Below are 18,151 nucleotides of genomic sequence, written 5' to 3'. Positions count from 1 at the left end.
GTGGGTGTGTGGGGAGCGGCTGTGGTCTTTCAGGGGTGGGGGGGATCCTTGGCCAAAGCTCGATTAGTTGCTCCCAGGAATTTTCTTGCCCCACAATAGAGTGACTGTTGTCCTGGGGTTAGTTAATTTAGAGTACGGGGGAGTAGATTTCATGACTGTGAGACACGATTTGGTGTTGAGTGTGTTTACCTGAGGGGTGGTTGAAAGGGTTTGGGGGTTATTGTGTTTCTTTTTTGTTTTCTGCCGCATGTAGTTGATTGGGGGTCACGCCACAAACGTATCCCATCTGGGGTAGGTGGGAGAACCCACCCTGGGACACCCGGAAGAGATGATATGCATTTGACTACCTATGACGAGACACGTTCGAATGATAAACTGGAATGTGCGCGGCCTTAACACCTTCGTTAAATGCTATAGAGGGAACGCCTACCTATGAAGAATGGGGAAGCATGGATTACCATGCTTCGGGAGATGCACTGATTTTACTAGGAGGCTCAGAGGCACCAGAAAAAGTAGAGGGCAGCTCTTCTCCACATACTCAAGTTATGGCAGAGGGGACTCCATCTGGATGGCATCACAGGTTCTGTTTCGAGTCAGAAGTTTCAAGGTGGACATCGAAGGGTGATTTATACTTGTGTACCAAACCCTTTACGGGATAGAATTTTGTCTGTTTATTGTATATTCGCCCAACATGGATACCCGGGACTTTTTTGCCGTAGTAGAGGGGTAGCTTATGTGATATATGGGAATGCCGATCCTTTGGAGTGGCGACTTTAATTGCTTACTGGACGGCACATTAGAGGTGGGGGAGAGTCTGTGCAGGTTTATGAGCACCCGAGTGGAGAAAGTGAGGCAGCACTGCTTGCTGAAATTGCTGCTGACTTGTCACCTCCCACCCCCCTCTTCCCCCTGTGCTTGTTGTGTAGACTTACGGAATTCTGGAAAGTGTCATGACTTACCAATGTAATACTTCTGCCAAGTTATATTGTTGGCAATTTTTTGCTGTGAACGTTTATGCACTGTAAAAGACTTTAATGAATACAAGTTAAAAAAAAGAATGATCTGTTCATAGGAGGGACTCTCTTCCCCTTTCTGATATTCACAAACTTACTTGGTGCTCACCCAATGACAGAGACAGAAAACAGATTGACCACCTGATGATAAGTAGCGGCTAAAGATACTCACTGCAAGATGTCAGAGTGAGGAGGGGAGCCAACGTCTGCAGTTATCACCATATAAAGGATCCTCTTGTGAAGCTGAAGCTCAAAAAAACAGAACACAAAACATCAGGATGACAGCACTTAGATGTGGCAAAATGACAGGACCAAGACCGAGAAGGCATTCATTTTACAAACCAAAAACAGGTCCCAAAGCCTGGCAGGTATGAAGATCGATCTCAGTCAGCTGAATACGCAATCAACAAGAAATGGGAAGATGTCTCTTATTTGTGAAGAACAGTGAAACACTCATGGGGACCAAGACAAGGAAGAGGAAAGAATGGATAAGACAAGACACATGGCAAACTATTGAAAACACGAGGGCAACAAAAAAAGAAATAAATGGAGGCCACGTCTGAGAGGCTGCATGAGAAGTAGAAGCAACAGTATATAGAAGCAAACAGGGCAGTCAAAGGAATGACTAGAGCAGACAAGCAGACACACATGGATAACCTTGCCAGTCAAGCAGAGAAGGCATTCCGAACAGGGAAGGGAAGGTTGTCAAGATCACCAAGATAGTTAGTTGTAAGTCTTGTGCAACAAAAAATACCCCTATCATAGGCAAGCACGGCAGACTACTTACAAAAGAGAAAGAACAGGATACACGCTGGACCAAGCACTTCATAGAAGTGTTCAACAGACTGGTACCAACAAGCAAAGCAGATATCTAAAAAGCAGACAGACTTGTATATGAACACCACCCCGTCACAGAAAGAAGAAATCATCACTGCCATCCGGTCTCTCAAGAACTGAAAAGCTATTAGCCAAGCCAACCTTAATGTAGAAATGTTGAAGGCTGATCCTGAACCATCAGCCAGGATCCTCCAACCAGTGTTTGCATCGATTTGTAAAGGGAAAAACTACCAGATGACTGGAACCAAGGTATCATCGTCAAGATTCCAGAGAAGGTAACATTAACCAACAGTACCAACCGGAATGAAATCACCCTTATCTAATTCCTGAGTGCAACAGAAGACCAAGCCAGAGCATCAGATGGTCCTTCTTGTCTAACACTGGGGGACCTTGACTGTGTGGATGACCTAGCCTTGCTCACTCACACCCACCAGCACATGCGGGGCAAGACATGTCACCTAAACTTCTATGCACAGCAAGTGGGCCTGAAGATCAACACGAATAAATTAGAAGTTATGCCACTTAGCATCCCAAACCTTCACCAATCAAGGTGGATGGAGAGGACCTAGCCATAACTGAAGACACCTACCTAGGCAGTTCTATCAGACATGATGGAGGGACAGGCAGTGACATCAAGATGAGACTGAGCAGGCTAAACATGGGCAGGAATACTGTCAGAGTGCGGAACAATGTGTGCGGGTCATCCAGTACAGCACCAACACCAGGATGAGGCTTCACCCGAGCTGTGTTCTGACACACACTTCTATGGATAGGAATGCTGGCGGATGACGAAAAGTGACATCACCAAACAGTCAGCCTTTCGCACGAATAACCTGGGAACAATCTTGCCCATTTCCTGGCCGTGAACCATCTCCAACCAGAAACTGCTCATCAGTTGCAAACAAGAGAGCATGGACACCATCATTATGAGAAAAAGATGGAGATGGATATGACACACCATCAGAAGAGAACAAAACTCCATCACATGAACAGCTCTCCACTGGCTGCAGAAGGCAAACAGAAGAGACACAGGCCAAAGAACACCTGGAAATGAACTGTGGTAACAGGAATGGAGACCCCGAACCACACAGACAGAAGTGGAGGTCCCTTGTTATTGCCCTACAGGCCAGTTCAGTAGGCATAACAGGCAGTGAGTATGTTGTTTATGGGAAAAATAAAAATAATTATTTATTTCCATTGTACTGAAAACTGTCACACCCTCAATGTTTCGATGTTTGGTGAAAATGAATTGATTTTCACATTATATTCTGTGTCTAGGTTTTGGCTGAAGCTAATGAATCTTTAAATAGAATGTTTTTCAGTCAGAGGGTCATTGAATAGGTTATTATTTCTCCTGGGGTGGAGGTCAATCCAATTAACGTATGTTAATGGTGACTACTGGAATGGCGAAGGCACAAGCAAAGAAGGAATACATTTATTTACTTTCAAATGAGCGTTTGAATTCTGAAGACTTTTTTTGATTTAGGAAACCTCTTTCTCATTTAAATAGTTCTCCAACACTTTGAATCTTACACAAACGTCAATTTTTCTGGACTGTACATACAACATTTTTGCTATGGGTGCGGTTGGGGTAAGAAAGGATTTAGAATTGGGAAGAGATTATGTAGAGCTGTCTTGATTGGTAATTATGCCATGGTTGCTGTTACTTAGCAACATTGTAGAAGCTCTTCTTCTGAAGGTTCTAGGTGGGGACAGTTGATACAGAGCACAGGTGTTGTTAGGTGTTACTCTGTGCTGGGATGCTGTCAATGACAATAAACCTCAAGATATTGTCAAGAAACCTGTGAAGATCCTTTCTTTTTATGGCGACGAGTTCCTGTGCGAGAGGCAAGTAGCGGCATTCCCACCCTTGGAAAGAAAAAAAACCCGAAAGAAAAGTACTATCAAGCCCACGTATATCAAGATTAGCCTGTGAGTACTAAAACTTTGTACTGAACTTTACTCGGCGATCGTTTGTGTCTTTTCAAGGACTAATATTTGGATTACAATGGTCTCCAAGAGTTTTCCATGCGTTTATCTTTATTTACGAAGAGAGCCTCCTCACGTGCTGTGTCTGTTGTCATTATTGAAGCCAGAGGCTGCACAAGAGTTTCCACATGACTGTTTCCATGGAGATATCTTGAAATGCGAGGCATTACTCGAACACCTTCACATGTCTCAGCCTTTCCATGTTAAGCCTGGGGGAACTGACGAAGATTTTCCTCAACAAAATGTACCCTGGCGCTATACTACGTATCATTCATATATAATTGGTAGTTTAGTTAAATAACTCCGAACGCAATTGAATACTGGTGCCTTCTGAAAAATACCGGTGTTGCTATGCCTCAAGGATTTCTGTAGTTTGTGGAAGAAAGCCTATGCCCCCATAACAAGGACTAAAACAGATTATAATTAAATATTCAAGGTTTTCTTACCTCCGCTTTTTCGTCTGCTCTCTCACACATGGTCTACCTAGCCATCAAAACAATAGAAGGACTATTTCCAAAGAATATTTAAAACTAAAAAGGGACTACCTGAAAGAATAACAGAACCTATAAAAGGACTACTTTACAGATGGAGAAGGGAAGTTTAAAATGAAAGACTACTTTAAGGAACAAAAATAAGTACACATCTCAAAAAGGAAAATATGCTACAAAAAAAGAAGAACCATCATTACTATTACCCTTTTTGTGTTTTAGATATTTATTTCAAATTTGTAATTAAAATTTTTATTTTAGATTTTTTATTTTTCATTCCTTCACAGGTACCATGTCTGATTAATCTATGTCCTCTCCACCACCTTTTCTATCAACCCGTGGTGAACCAATCATACCTTTGTTACAGTGAATTTTTTTTTTTAACATATCTATTAGCCATTGGTGAAGATAAATATGCTCCAGTTAGGCAACAAGCAATTCTTTTATATCATTTAGGTGTTGAGCGCAGAAGAGTGTACAAAGAGTTACTTTGAAATTTCTTTAGGGATGGGTGATGGACAACCCAATAACATTTATGAAATGTCTATTCAAATGTTACAACTGCATTTTACTCCTAAAACAAATGTTGTTTTAGAGCGTCATAAGTTTTTTACCAGGAGTCAAAAAGATGGTGACGATATTACTTCTTATGCTTCTACCTTGAGGGGCTTAGCTTTGACATGCAAATTTGAGCAATTGAATGATTTGTTAATAAGGGATCAGATAGTACACTGTATCAGTAGCAAGAAAATAAACGAAAAGTTATTAATGAAAGAATATGCATTAGATGAAACCATGCAAATAGCAAAAGGAGTGGAACATACTGTCACGTGGCTTAAAGAAATGGAAACTTCTATTGCTACCAAACAAGACAAAGTTGAAGTTGTAGAAAAAAAATATGAGAAGAAAAGTGATGTTAAATGTAATGTTGATCTTAAAAAACCGCAACTAGAGAGAGGAAATTTCCAACCTAGAGAAGTTAAATGTTTTCGATGTGGGTCTCCAGGACATATTGCTTCTAGTCTTAATTGTATAGCCAGAGGCACTCTGTGCAGAAGTTGTGGAAAAAGAGGACATTTTTCCAAAATGTGTCGCACAAAGATAAGTGGGAAAAGTAAAGTTCAAGAAATAGAAGATATTTGTGTATACATTGACAACATTCTTCTAATGATTGATGGTGATCAGAAGGATTCCGAGGTTTCTAATGCTGACAAATTGCACACTATACATAATGTGAAAATGGAAAGTACAGATAAGCTAGAAAAGCATCATTGCAATGTTTCAGTTGAAGGAAAAGAGATAAATGTTTCGGCAGTTTCTGGGAGTTTATATACTCTCCTATCTAATAGATCTTTGAAAACATTTGGTCTAAGGACAATGGTCCGCCTATTCATAATCCTGATATTCGAGCAGTAGGTTATGCAGGGAAGAGAATAGAAATTAAGGGAATGTGTTGGCTGACTCTAAAGTTTAAAGGTGAAGAAGGTCAGAGGAAGAGTGTATATCACAGATTTTGGATCTGATCTTCTGGGATGGCATCACCAAAAAGATTTGAATATTATTATAGATCCTAATTCTGAGGAACCTGCTATGGTTATGGAAAAAGCACCTGTGCATGATGTGAGTGACTGTAAGGAATTATTCGAAAAGTATCCTAAGGTCTTTGATTCCAGGTTGGGCCCATTAAAGGGTTTCTTGCATAAAATAATCTTAAAAGAGAATGCTAAATCAGTTGTGCACAAAGAAGGAATGTTCCTAATTTAATGTTAGAACCTCTACGTCAAGTGATTGAATATTTGTTCAAACAAGAGATCATCGAGCCACTTGAAGCGTCTGAATGGCTGGCGCCAATTTAATTGCTTTAAAGGAAGGTGAAAAAACCATTTATGTATAGACTTGCGTGATCTGAATAGAAATATTTGGGTGGATAGGGAACCTCTTCCTAGCATATCGGTGATGCTATCAACCATGGCAGGGGGACGTATTTTCAGTGTATTAGATATGGCTGCTGAATTTCACCAGATTAAATTGCATGACACATCCAAATATTTGACCTCGTTTGCCACCCCTTTAGGTGCATTTAGATACAAAAGGATGCTTTTTGGATTGACATAGGCTTCGGCCGTGTTTCAGAGAGCCATCAAATGTATTTTTGGGGACATGAAAAGAGTTTGGTGTTTTCAAGATGATATCTTGATTGTTGGAAGTGATTTTTCTGATCATGACAACTTATTTGGGGAAGTGATGGCTTGGCTAGAAAAGCACAAGCTGACGATAAAAAAAGAGAATTATCAGTTAAGGAAAGAAGAACTGGAATATTTGGGACATGAAATAAGTTTGGATGGAATAAGACCTCAGAAAAGTATTATAAATGCTGTGACTATGGCTCCTGTACCATCAAATAAAGACGAATTCAGATAATTTTTAGGATTAGCAGAATATTGTGCTAAATATGTTCAAAGTTTTTCTGAACTAGTAGAGCCTTTAAGAATGATTATGAAGAAGAATGCTGTGTTTAAATGGTCAGATGAATGTAAGAGAGCTTTTGAACTTATAAAAGAAAATATTTCTGAAGCACCTACGTTAGGACGTTTTGAGGTTACCAGCAAGACTTTCTTAACTACAGATGCTAGTGTGGTTGGAATAGGAGCAGTGTTATCACAAGTGGTGGATGGTGAAAGCGTATTATTGGGTTTGCTTTGAGAAGGTTACAGTGTGCTGAAAGATCTTATTCAGTTATTGAAAGGGAAACCCTAGCTTGTTGTTGGTATAAGTCATTTTAAGTTTTATCTGTGGGGTCTTCCTTTCAAAGTCCGTACGGATCATAAACCATTATTGTTTATCTTTAAAGGTGGAAGAGGGCTAGAAGGTAGTGTAACACAGAACATTTCTAGGTGGTAATTGTTTGCTATGGAGTTTAATTTTGAAGTTGAATATGTCAAAGGATAGAAAAACTTAATTGCTGATTATCTATCTAGGATGCCTTTAAGTGAAGATTTCAATGAAATCTGTAATGATATTGTTGATGATATTGATATCAATAAAGGAGTGATGGCTTTGTCTTCTGAGGAATGGAACAAGGCCAGAGAATGTAATCCTATACTGTTGAATGTAAAATCTAAAATTGTTCAAGGATGGGAATTGGACGACAGTAAAGATGTGGTATTAAAATAATTTTTCAAAGTAAGAGATTAGTTGAGTATAAGCAATGGCAAAGTTATGAGGAGGTGGCAGATAGTACCCCCTGAAGGGGTACGAAAGAGAGTTCTTGACATCATTCATGAAGGTCATCGTGGACAAGGCATGTCTAAACACAGGGTCAGGGAAATCATTCTGGTGGCCTGGAGTTGAAAGTGATGTTGAAGCCATGGTGAAAGCTTGTCATTTTTGTGTGAACAGTGATAAAACTAAATTGATACGTCAACCTCCTTTAGAATGCACCAAACGTCCATCGAGACTGAGAGAAATTAGCCATTGATTTAATTGGTTCAGTCAGCAATCTAGGAACAAGAGATAGGGTTATTCTTGTAATAGTAGATTATCATTGAAAATCAACACTGCTAACGTTATAAAAAAATTTAGAGAGCGTTTTTCTTGGGGAAAGAATTCTTGTTTTTTTGGTATCTGACAATGGAGTACAGTTTATCTCAAAGGAAATGGGAGATTATCTCAAAAGGATGGGTATCGTTCATGAGAAAGTGGCACTGTTCAGGCCTCAGGCAAATGGTCTTGTAGAAAGTGTCAATCGAATCATCATGGAGAACATACAGGTGTCTCTTGTTACTGGGCTGTCCTGGAAGCAGGAATTAAGAAAGATTTTATGGACACATAGGGTCACTCCACACTCAGTTACTGGTGTGACTCCTTCTGCATTCCTCAAAGGAAGAGAACCAGGGAAAAAAGAGTGTCCTGTTTGGCTGTGTAGAAAAGAGAAGGTCTGGATTGATCGTGAAGAAGTAAAGAGAATGTGGAGAGAGGACAAAGAAGGATGATGAGTAGTTACAACTTGGGAAAGGGTGTGAAACAATTGTCTGTTTAAGTGGGTGATTGGGTTGTTGTATGTAAGAATGAGTGGGTTCGCAAAGGTGATAGCAAATATTTGGGAACTTTTCAAGTTAAAGATGTAAAGTCTAATGACGTGATTCTGCATGATGGTTCAACTTGGAGTTTTGGAAATATTTGCAAAGTTTGTGAACCAAGGGCCCAGGACTGGATTGGCACGAGCCCTTGGAAGAACTTTGGTTCTGGGTTGGAAAGGTGCACATCGTGTCCTCCTCACTCTCAGGCAAGAAAGGCAGCAGGGCAGCACAGCAGAGCAGGGTCCAGCAGAGTGACAGACCATCCAGCAGCAGAGCAGTCTTTCTTCCTGGCAGAGTATCCACATGTCCAGAGGTGCACTGAAGTGATGGTGTTAGAGGTCCAGTACTCATACCCAGTTGTGCCTTTGAAGTGGGGGAGACTTCAAAGAGAGGCCTTTGAAGTGCACAGAATCCATACCATTGCTGCCCTGTGAAGGCTCACTACATGGGGATATGGAGCTTATTCGGGTGTAAGTGTCAGGTCCTACCTCCCATCCTGCCCAGGATGGCCTATCAGGATATGGATAGCCCACCAGTCACACCTAGGCTACCTTTGTATGTGGCTGTCTAGAGGGAATGCCCAAAGCCCAGCTGCCACCCACCTAAGATGTTTATTCAGGGACAGGCAGAAGATCTTATTCATGGACAGGCAGAAGGCACCAAATGGCTAAAGTAAGAAAATGCCAAATTTCTAAACGTGCCATTTTCAGAATTACAATTTAAAATAAACGTCATCATAAATTGGGATTTCAAATTGTGATTCAAGAGACACCACACTTGGTAATCCCAATGTTAACCTACGAGAGGGATAGGCCTTGCAGAAGTGAAAAGGGAATTTAAGAGTTTTTCACTACTAGGACATGTAAAACATATAAATACATGTCATACTTTTTAAACACACTGCACCCTGTCCCTAAGCTGTCCAAGGCCTACCTTAGTGGTGGCTTTTATGAATTAAAAAGGAAGATTTGGGCCTGGCAAGAGGTTTATCTTGCCAGGTCGATAGGGTAGTTTAAAACTGCATACACTGGCTCTGCACTGGCAGGCCTGAAACATTTTTTAAGGGCTAATGAATTAGGTGGCACAATCAGTGCTTCAGACCCACTAGTAGCATTTAATGTACAGGGCCTGGGCACATGCAATGCACTTTACTAGGGAGTTGTAAGTAAATTGAATATGCCAATTGTGGATAAACCAATTTTACCATGTTTAAGGCAAGGAGCACATGCTCTTTAGCAGTGGTTAGCAGTGGTAAAGTGCCCAGAGACCAAAAACTGGCAACAAAGAAGTGAGCAAAAAAAGCAGGTCTGAAGGCAAAAAAGTAGGGGAAACCATGCCATGGAAGCCAGGTCTAACAAAGAGTGTACCAAAATTTGACTGATTCCTCAAACCATTGAGAACTTCCTCCAGATTTTCTTCTGCACCTGGATCAATGAACTTGGAATCCTGTGTACCAGATGGCCTATCCTACCCACCTTATTGGGAGCAATTGACCAATCCAAGTGTAACAGGATGGATTTCTTCCTATTTATTTTAAGATCTGATAAATAGATTTACATTTCGCAGGCTGGGTCCCGCGTTTTCTCGGCTCCTGCTCTCCTGCAGGAACAAGAAGTAGGGGCATCCAGGCTCCCTCCAGACCCTCCCCTAAGCCAATCACAGCGCCCAGCCAGGGGATTACGGGGAGGTCATGTTCTCCATGCAGGCTGCATTGCGGCCTGCATGGAGAAGATCAGAGTGTGCATGACTGGTTTGGGTGGCCGCAGAGGGCTGACCAAACAGTCATTGCGCCCTCAGGTGTAGGCACCCCACTCCTAACCTGGCTGTTTGCAGAGCATCCCTGCCTGAATCCCAAACATAAAATGGTAATAACTGAAAGTTATTACCATTTTATATTTCTGCTTCTCGCACAGTGAGAAAGCAGTGGGCGACGCTCCTCCGCCCTAGTGGAGGAGCCGCCCCTGGAAATGTCTTTAAGTATTCTCATTCGATGTAGTAGTAGCTCAGTCCTTTGGACTGGGCCTTTTATATATATAAAAATTTAATTGACATACATAGATATTGTATGTGCATTCTGGCCATCCTAATTCTATATCCCCTGTATGCCTTTGTTGTACCACAGGGAAGCAGTTCAATTGCCCTTTTCGTGCACAGTGCCTTTGAATATCACAGCTGCCAATTAATGACTGTTTTCAAAAGCTCATTTTTAGTAAACCACCCCGTGTGGTGGGGCGAGAGCAGGACACGCATGTTCTGTGTTGCTCTGGTGGTCTCCTGTGATGTGATGTGTTATCTCGGGGCATGCTGGGAATGGCTGCTTCTTCACTCAGTACATGCTGTCTTGCCCTGTTAATATTTTCCTTTCCCTGCTCGTGTGGTTTTCAGTGTTTACGCACCGGTCCGCCATCACTGTGCCCTTGCGGTGCTCTCGGCTCTCTCGAACGCTGTTCCGGTACTCCAGTGCGTCTGAACTAAGCCTTGTGATGGTAGTTCATAGTGACCGGTCCAGGCTGAGGACTGGTAGGGGTGATTTGTCTGCTGTGAGTGCTGGAGCCGTCGTTGGTCGAACGTGCAAAGAACGAGCATTAGTTTGGGGGTGATTTAAAATTGATGGATGGACTCTGGGTGTTGTGCAAATCAAAGTCTGTAAACAGAGCTCCCCAGCTGTGCAATAAATGTTGTTTTATTTCAAGCTAGTTGTTACCACAGTAGAGAGGATAAACTGAAACCGTACGGGCGTTAAAGCGCCACATTACCTTGAATACCTGCTTGTCTCACATTCTGAGCAGGAGCCTACGAGGGCCTCTAAGGTGAGAGAGAAGGGTGGGAGGAAAGCTTCTCAGCATTAGCAATGTTCCGAAATGGAGTTAACTGTATTTATCTTGTGAATGCTTCCTTCACCTACCCCACCTTCAAAGCACTGAGTCCGGGGCGGTGCCCTAACACACCTGCCCCGTAGGTGTGTGGTGTGCGGGCTGACAGCAGCGTCTTCATACCCGAATCTGGAATTTTGCAGGGCTATGTGAATGGGTGTGTGAAATTACAGAAACTCACATGTTCGATTCTTCAAGATACTTCACAATTTCATGAATTTTTCAAACTTTATCAGCAGTGAGGGTAAAAACGAGAATAGCTTTGTAAAACTGTCACAGGCGTAATTGTTTAAAACAAATGCTGATGATGTATTTCGCCTAAGAGCTGTAGTTTCGGTGAAGCCTAGATTTTGATATTCCTTTTTAAGACGGGCACATGCTGATGAGGCATTGTCATTTACAGCGCCATTTACCACGCCAATAGCTCTAAATTAAGCAAGTGCGAGACCTATTGCATTTCCTTTTTTTTTTTTTTTTTTATTAACTAGGAAAAGCAAGAGTAATTTTACAAAAAATAAAAGCGAGTAACACAACTTAAATAAACTATATAACAAGGGATACAACCAAGGCACTGATTTAAACAGAAGTAAGCATAGACATAACAGTAAACACTTAGGGCGTATGAAATAAATACACAAATATTTGGATCAACCAATACCACTAGGAATAATGCCAGTTTTCCAGTTAGTAATTGGACGCCAGAGTGCTTCCCCGCGCGCCCTAGATTTAACTCCTCTTGTTTCAAAAATAGCAATTTCATATCTATAGACCGCTAGGAAACGCGCTAGCCACATCTGAAAGCTTGGCGGGTCAGCTTCTTTCCAGCGAGCAGACACAATTAACCTTAGTACCGCTGTGCCTATAAACAATAATCTTTCTTCTGATTTTGTTAAATTTAAAGAATAATCATGTCCTAGTAAAAACAAAGTTTCTGACTCTGGTATTTTGTGATTAAATACCTCTTCCCAAAAGGATAAAATCATACATTGCATTTCCAATGCTTGTTGTATATGGCAGTGATTTGCTTTTGATGCGATAACACTAGTCAGCTTCTGTCCTTTTTCTACTGGACATATGTATTCTGCATAGTTGGACCTGTGTCTTCTGGATTAACAGACTTTCTTCAGTGTAAATAGTGGTTCTGTTTGTGGCGCTGTCCTCACACTGAGCCCCCCACCCGGGTAAAGGAGAGTTGAAGCATTGTTTCTATCTCCGCACTCAACACCATGCTTGGACAAATAGAAGCGACATATTTTGGACCAGATGTACAACCATTGAATTATGCGGCTCGCAAATTGCAACAAATTGCTAGTCGCAATTTGCGAGTCGCAAAATTCAATGTACAACAGTGTCTCAGACACTGTTTGCGATTCCCAATGGGGTCGCAAATTGCGTGCCTCATGAATATTAATGAGGCTTTCACAATATTCGACCCCGTTGGGAATGGCTGGCACTCCCAGGGATGGTGGCCTGCTGGGGTCAGCTGACCACCATGTCTGGGACTGCTTTGTCAATAAAACAGTTTTATTTTTTAAATGCAGCCCATTTTCCTTAAAGGAAAACGGGATGCATTTAAAAAAGAAAAATGAAGCTTTTCAGTTTCATTTTTTAAGTGCCGGTAGTGGTCCCTGTGACTACTGCCTGCTCTTAAAAATTATTTGTGCATCCATTCACAAAGGGAAGGAGGTCGCCTGGGAACCCTTTCCCGTTTATGAGTGTTTTACCACACTTCTGAGAAGGGTAGAAAATTGTGAGGGCCCGATTCACAGAATGAACTTAAGACTAAATTCTAAACTTACTACTATTTGGTATTCACAGAATGCACTTACTACTTTTGGGATTCACAGAATGAACTTACTACTTTCGGTATTCACAGAATAGATTTAAGACTACTAACTTTACGTCCGCACTCAGGCCGGAAATTCCCGCCCGGAGGCGGAGTTTCCAGCCCGGAGGCGGAGTTTCCGGCCCAGAGGTGGAGTTTCCGGCTTGGGGGCAGAGTTAGCGTCCCGGAGGCGGAGCTTCCGGCCTGGAGGTGGGGATTTAGCCATGGCTGAAATCTCCACCTCTGGGACGGAAGCTCCGCCTCCAGGCTGCAAGCACCGCCCCCAAGCCGGAAGCTCCGCCTCCGGGCCGGAAATTGTGGACGTAAAGTTAGTAGTCTTAAATCTATTCTGTGAATACCGAAAGTAGTAAGTTCATTCTGTGAATCCCGAAAGTAGTAAGTTCATTCTGTGAATCCCGAAAGTAGTAAGTGCATTCTGTGAATACCAAATAGTAGTTAGTTTAGGATTTAGACTTAAGTTAATTCTGTGAATCGGGCCCTGAGTGTTTTACGACCACAATTGCGTTGCAAAACAATCATACATTGGGTAAGGACTCGCTATTAGGAAGGGACGCCCTTGGCACGCCCCTTGATAATAGCGAGTCGCAAACCCTATTTTGCGAGTCGCTAATAGGTTAGCGACTTGCAAAATAGGGTTAGTACAGTGGGCTGACCTATTTGCAGTCACTAAGGGGCCGAAATCCCCATTGCGACCGCAAATGACGGTCATACATCTGGCCCTCAGACCTGTCTCTGCTAGCGACTGCCGTAAGGAGTACCCTTCCTGATTAAAGAGGGGCTGTATGGTTGTATCTATGTCTACACTGCACATCCTCTGGTGCAGAGCTTAGTCTGTCCATGAACTAAGTAACTCCTCAGGGCATGCATATGTGGAAATGTCCCTTCATTGAGCACCTCTCCTGGATTACCATGTTTTCTATGGCAAGATTTGTCTTTGCAAGAAGCTTTGTTTGTGGTGAATTGTGTGGCTCTATTAAAAATGAAATATGTGTTTACAATTCTGCGCTCATTTTTTGAACTGTTCTTTATCCACAGGTAAAGCATATGAGAAAGAAAAAGTCTGTCGGGAGTTCAACTCGATGGGAAAAGAAGCATTCAGTTCCCTGTAAGTATAACTGAGTTGTCTTGATCAACAAGTCTGTGTGGTGTTCAGCTGGACAGTGGACACCGAGGCTTAGAAAGTCCAAGTCTTCAGGCAGGTCAATGCACCGAGACAGTATTCAGTGCATTTAGATACACCAACTAATAAGGCCTTTTATCCAGGTTCCTGTGAAGTCTTTTTTCTATTTTTACTACAACACAAATATATACCCATGGAAAATGGCGTCATTATTTAAGGATTGTTGGGGAACAGTATGTCTTCTGCTTGCCATGCTACTTGATAATTATTTGCCTTTGATGTATCTGTCTCCTCCCGAATGGAAGTCTGGTTTGTTATACATCATATAAATAGAGACTGAATGGAGCCAAGCATATCCCATGTTAAACAGGGGCAGATTTAGGTTTGGGCTCTGAATTTGCATATATTTTTCTACATCAGTATTTTCTACCAGCAGTGGTGTGTAAACTGCGTATAGGATATCCAGGAAATGGTATGTTACACCTTCATAGAAAAGTACTACAGTAAGCCATGGTTTTTCAGTTCCGGGTATAAGGGTGCGCAAGAGGGACAAAACGGAGGCAGTCAAAGGAAATTGTTGTTTTTGTGATAGTGGTAGTAGGAATTCGAGTATGACCAGTTCCTGTAATTCTTTCATTCTTTTCACATAGTGCTTGTTAGACCATTTACAGTGTTTGTGTGTAAATCTGTAGAAGCACTGCATATAGTTTTGTTAAGAATAAGTCTGAACTCAAAAGGAAGTCCAAGAGGGTTTAAGGAGAACACAATTACGGCATTTCTGAAGCCTGAGGCCCAGAAACTTGCAGTCGTTACAGCTTGGGTGATCTCATGAATCTCTTTTTTTATATGATTGGTCGACTCACACATGGGAGGTTTAGCAACTTTAATGTTTGTACTTTAATTACTGTAAGTTTTTATAAATATTGAAAATCTAAATGTAAAGTTTACTTTGTTTTTGGCTTCCGATAACACCTTTAGCAGTCTGTTGTGAATGCCCATGTGATCATGTCAGAGTCACAGCCTTTTGCCGAATGGTTCCACTGTGCCACTCATTTTACTTTATAGCTTTGATGGTGTGTCAAAGTGTTTTTTTAGTAAGCACACAGCCAGTACAGATTGGTCAAAAGCAGAAGCGGCTTCTCTGGCCTGGAAGGAGTGTCACACCAGACACTTGCTGCCTCATTGGCTGCACTCACTCACCCTCTCTTGCTGAAGGCAGCACTCCTCCGGTCACTCACCGTAGGGCTCATCACACAGTGAAGGCTAGACAAGTTGGCTTTGCCGATGCTTGTTTTTTTTGCTTGACATTGTATTCATAATCCTCCATAGTTTAATAATAGCCGCAAAAGACCATCTCTTGTACCATAAGAAAAGAGTGCAAGAGACCATAAACCAGTCCTGGCAGATTGCTGTTCGACCTGCCCTGGGGAGGGGAGGGGTTGCTGGGGGCGGGGTGCCAGCAAGAAGCACCGCTCCCGCTTTTGTTACAGGGGGCTGATTTTACAACATTGCCCCCCCCCCCCTCCCCCAGGCACAAAACAGGCCCACATACCTCCAGCCCACCGGGAAAATGCCCAGTGCCTGGTATGGCCAGCCCAGCCCTGAGTGGAAGAGAGAACTATGAGTGGCAGGCAAAGAGCAGGAGCGAGGAAGAGAGAAAAAAAGAGGGTAACACGGAAAGAGATAACTTCCTTAAACTTGTATCTGTTGTCTGTATTTTTCAGCGCAATCATCCTCAACAGCAGGAAGTACTCCAATGCCACATTCGAGGAGATTAGCAACATTGTAAGAGAGATCGTCTCTCTGGCTGAAACATGTTGTGCTAAAGGCGCAGCTCCTGAGTGCTACGACAAAAGGGTAGGCCTTCTTCATTTATCCTTGTATTTCAGTGTTTGTCTGCTAGAAATGTCTCAACCTTTCAAGAGAGATTTGAACAGCGATGTCCATAAGCCCAGTGATGAAACATTAAAGTGTAAGATTCACAAACTCTTCGTGCAAAAACTAAGGCCCATATTTACCATACTTTTGCGCAGCACAATGCAGCAAGTGACCTTGTTATGCTACTTGAAAGGGCATGAAGGCGGCCATATTATAGCCTTATAGCCCGCCGTAGCGGGCTATACCGGCTATTAAAGGCCCGCTGAATCATTAAAGGCCCGAGCCGAAGGCGTGGGACTTTAATGAGACAGCGGGACTTTAATAGCTGGTATAGCCCTGCTACGAAGGGCTATAAGAACATTCTGCCACTAGTGGGCAGAATATTCTAACAAATTAAACAAAGGGTTCTCGAAGCTCGAGTGGATATAAATCCCCTCGAACTTTGAGAAGCCTTTGTAGAACATTGGAATGTTGCTCTGCGGGCCTTTACCGGCCCGTAGAAGCAGGGAGCACTCCATTGTCTGCAATGGAGGTCCCAACATTCCAATGTTCTAATTAACATTATACACCACATTCCTGTCCTTTCCTTGCACTGGCGCACTTTTGGCTGCCTTGCGCCATTGCAGGCCCCCTTGCATCATGGGTGCAAGGGTGATTGCATTTCGGGCAGGATTGTTTTTGTGCAGAAGGGACACCTTTCAGCGGAAACACAAACCTCAGAGGCATTTTACTCTTTCTATATGCTACATGCAGAATAAAACTTACTTAGAAAGAATTAAAAACAAGGAGAAATAAATATATTTGTCCTTGTTATGCCTCCCCTGGGGAAGTGTAGAATTTTGATGCATTCCCAGGTCTGCCACTAATTGTAAATCCTAGAATGCTCCCAAATCTATGGGTGGATGTGTGGAAACACCCATGCTCCACCCAAAGAAAGCCTCCCATGGGCAGAGTAATGCAAGGTAGCGATTTGCACGGCTGTGCATTACACCAGATTTATAAAGCCATGCAGGCCAACACAAGGTGGCGTTGCGTAGCCTGATAAATCTGACTTTAGTGTTGTGTCGCCCTTGCGTGGTGCAAGGTTGACACAGCAAAATGATAAATATGGACCTAAATGTTCCAATTCTCAAAAAATGTATGTCTGCACCTGTAGTTTTTACCCCTTCGTGTAGGTGCAGTTTGACATATTTGGAAAATCAGGCTTCAAGGAGTAGTGATGGAAACCAGTGTTGAAAAAATAGGGAGTCAGCGGGCCATCCCGCAGTCTGAGTGGTAATGTATAGCACACTTTCACTGGGAACCCACTTGGTTCTCTTCTGATAAATTCATAAACAACAATAGTCCATTCACTGTTTTAATCTTGTTTCAAAACTTTCATGTTTATTGATTTTGTTTCATCTTTTTAATTACTGCGAATCCTTTTGTATCCATGACATTTCAAATTAACATTTCCCATATACCCAATGCATTTCGGGTCTATGATGACCCTTCTTCCGGGGTCTCTATCAGAAAAATCAAGAAAAATGCAATCAGCCTCATAGCCATCTCTCTATATAAACAACTAGTGCATTGGTTAGCATTCTGTGTTTTATATACAATCAAACGAGTTGTATAACAATACATCCATAACCCAACTGGAAAACTAAAAAACTCAAAAATCCATGACCCAACTGAAAAAAGTCACCCCCTTCCGTGCTTGTTTCCACCCAAAAATGACCTACATTTGAAAAAGCTGCTAGCGCAAATGAGCGAAAGTACTCTTTACGCGCTCACAAACAGTGCGTCCTGTCTAATTCAATAAAAATAAACTTAAGCAAAAGAACCCAAAGCTTCTCGAGCTAAACAAACGCCCTGCTTTTTACGCTCGCGCTTACTCACTAGGAAATGCAGACGTCCTCAGTTTCGAAAATGTCGACCAATCCGCTGCTTCTTCACATTTGGAATGAGGCTATATGGTGCTCTAAGCACTGTGATTGGCTAAACATGCGATCACATGACCGCAACCACGGACTTGTCTTTAAGCCC

At 42.2% G+C, this 18,151-nt stretch overlaps 1 protein-coding gene across 3 annotated transcripts in view; it reads left to right on the top strand.

Moving 5' to 3' along the window:
* GC (GC vitamin D binding protein) overlaps positions 1 to 18,151 on the top strand; it is a 245,740-nt gene that overhangs the window by 12,832 nt on the left and 214,757 nt on the right. For all 3 annotated transcript variants that reach the window (XM_078676420.1, XM_078676418.1, XM_078676417.1), the window contains exons 2-3: positions 14,161 to 14,230; positions 15,970 to 16,102. In XM_078676420.1, coding sequence (XP_078532546.1) covers positions 14,161 to 14,230; positions 15,970 to 16,102 — 203 coding nt within the window. The remainder of the gene's footprint in view (positions 1 to 14,160; positions 14,231 to 15,969; positions 16,103 to 18,151) is intronic.

The sequence above is a fragment of the Lissotriton helveticus genome, chromosome 2_1 (assembly GCF_964261635.1).
Source record: "Lissotriton helveticus chromosome 2_1, aLisHel1.1, whole genome shotgun sequence".
NCBI classification, from domain to species: Eukaryota; Metazoa; Chordata; class Amphibia; order Caudata; family Salamandridae; genus Lissotriton; species Lissotriton helveticus.
The sequence above is the reverse complement of the archived record's forward strand: the minus strand, read 5'-3'. Positions and strand labels throughout refer to the sequence as shown.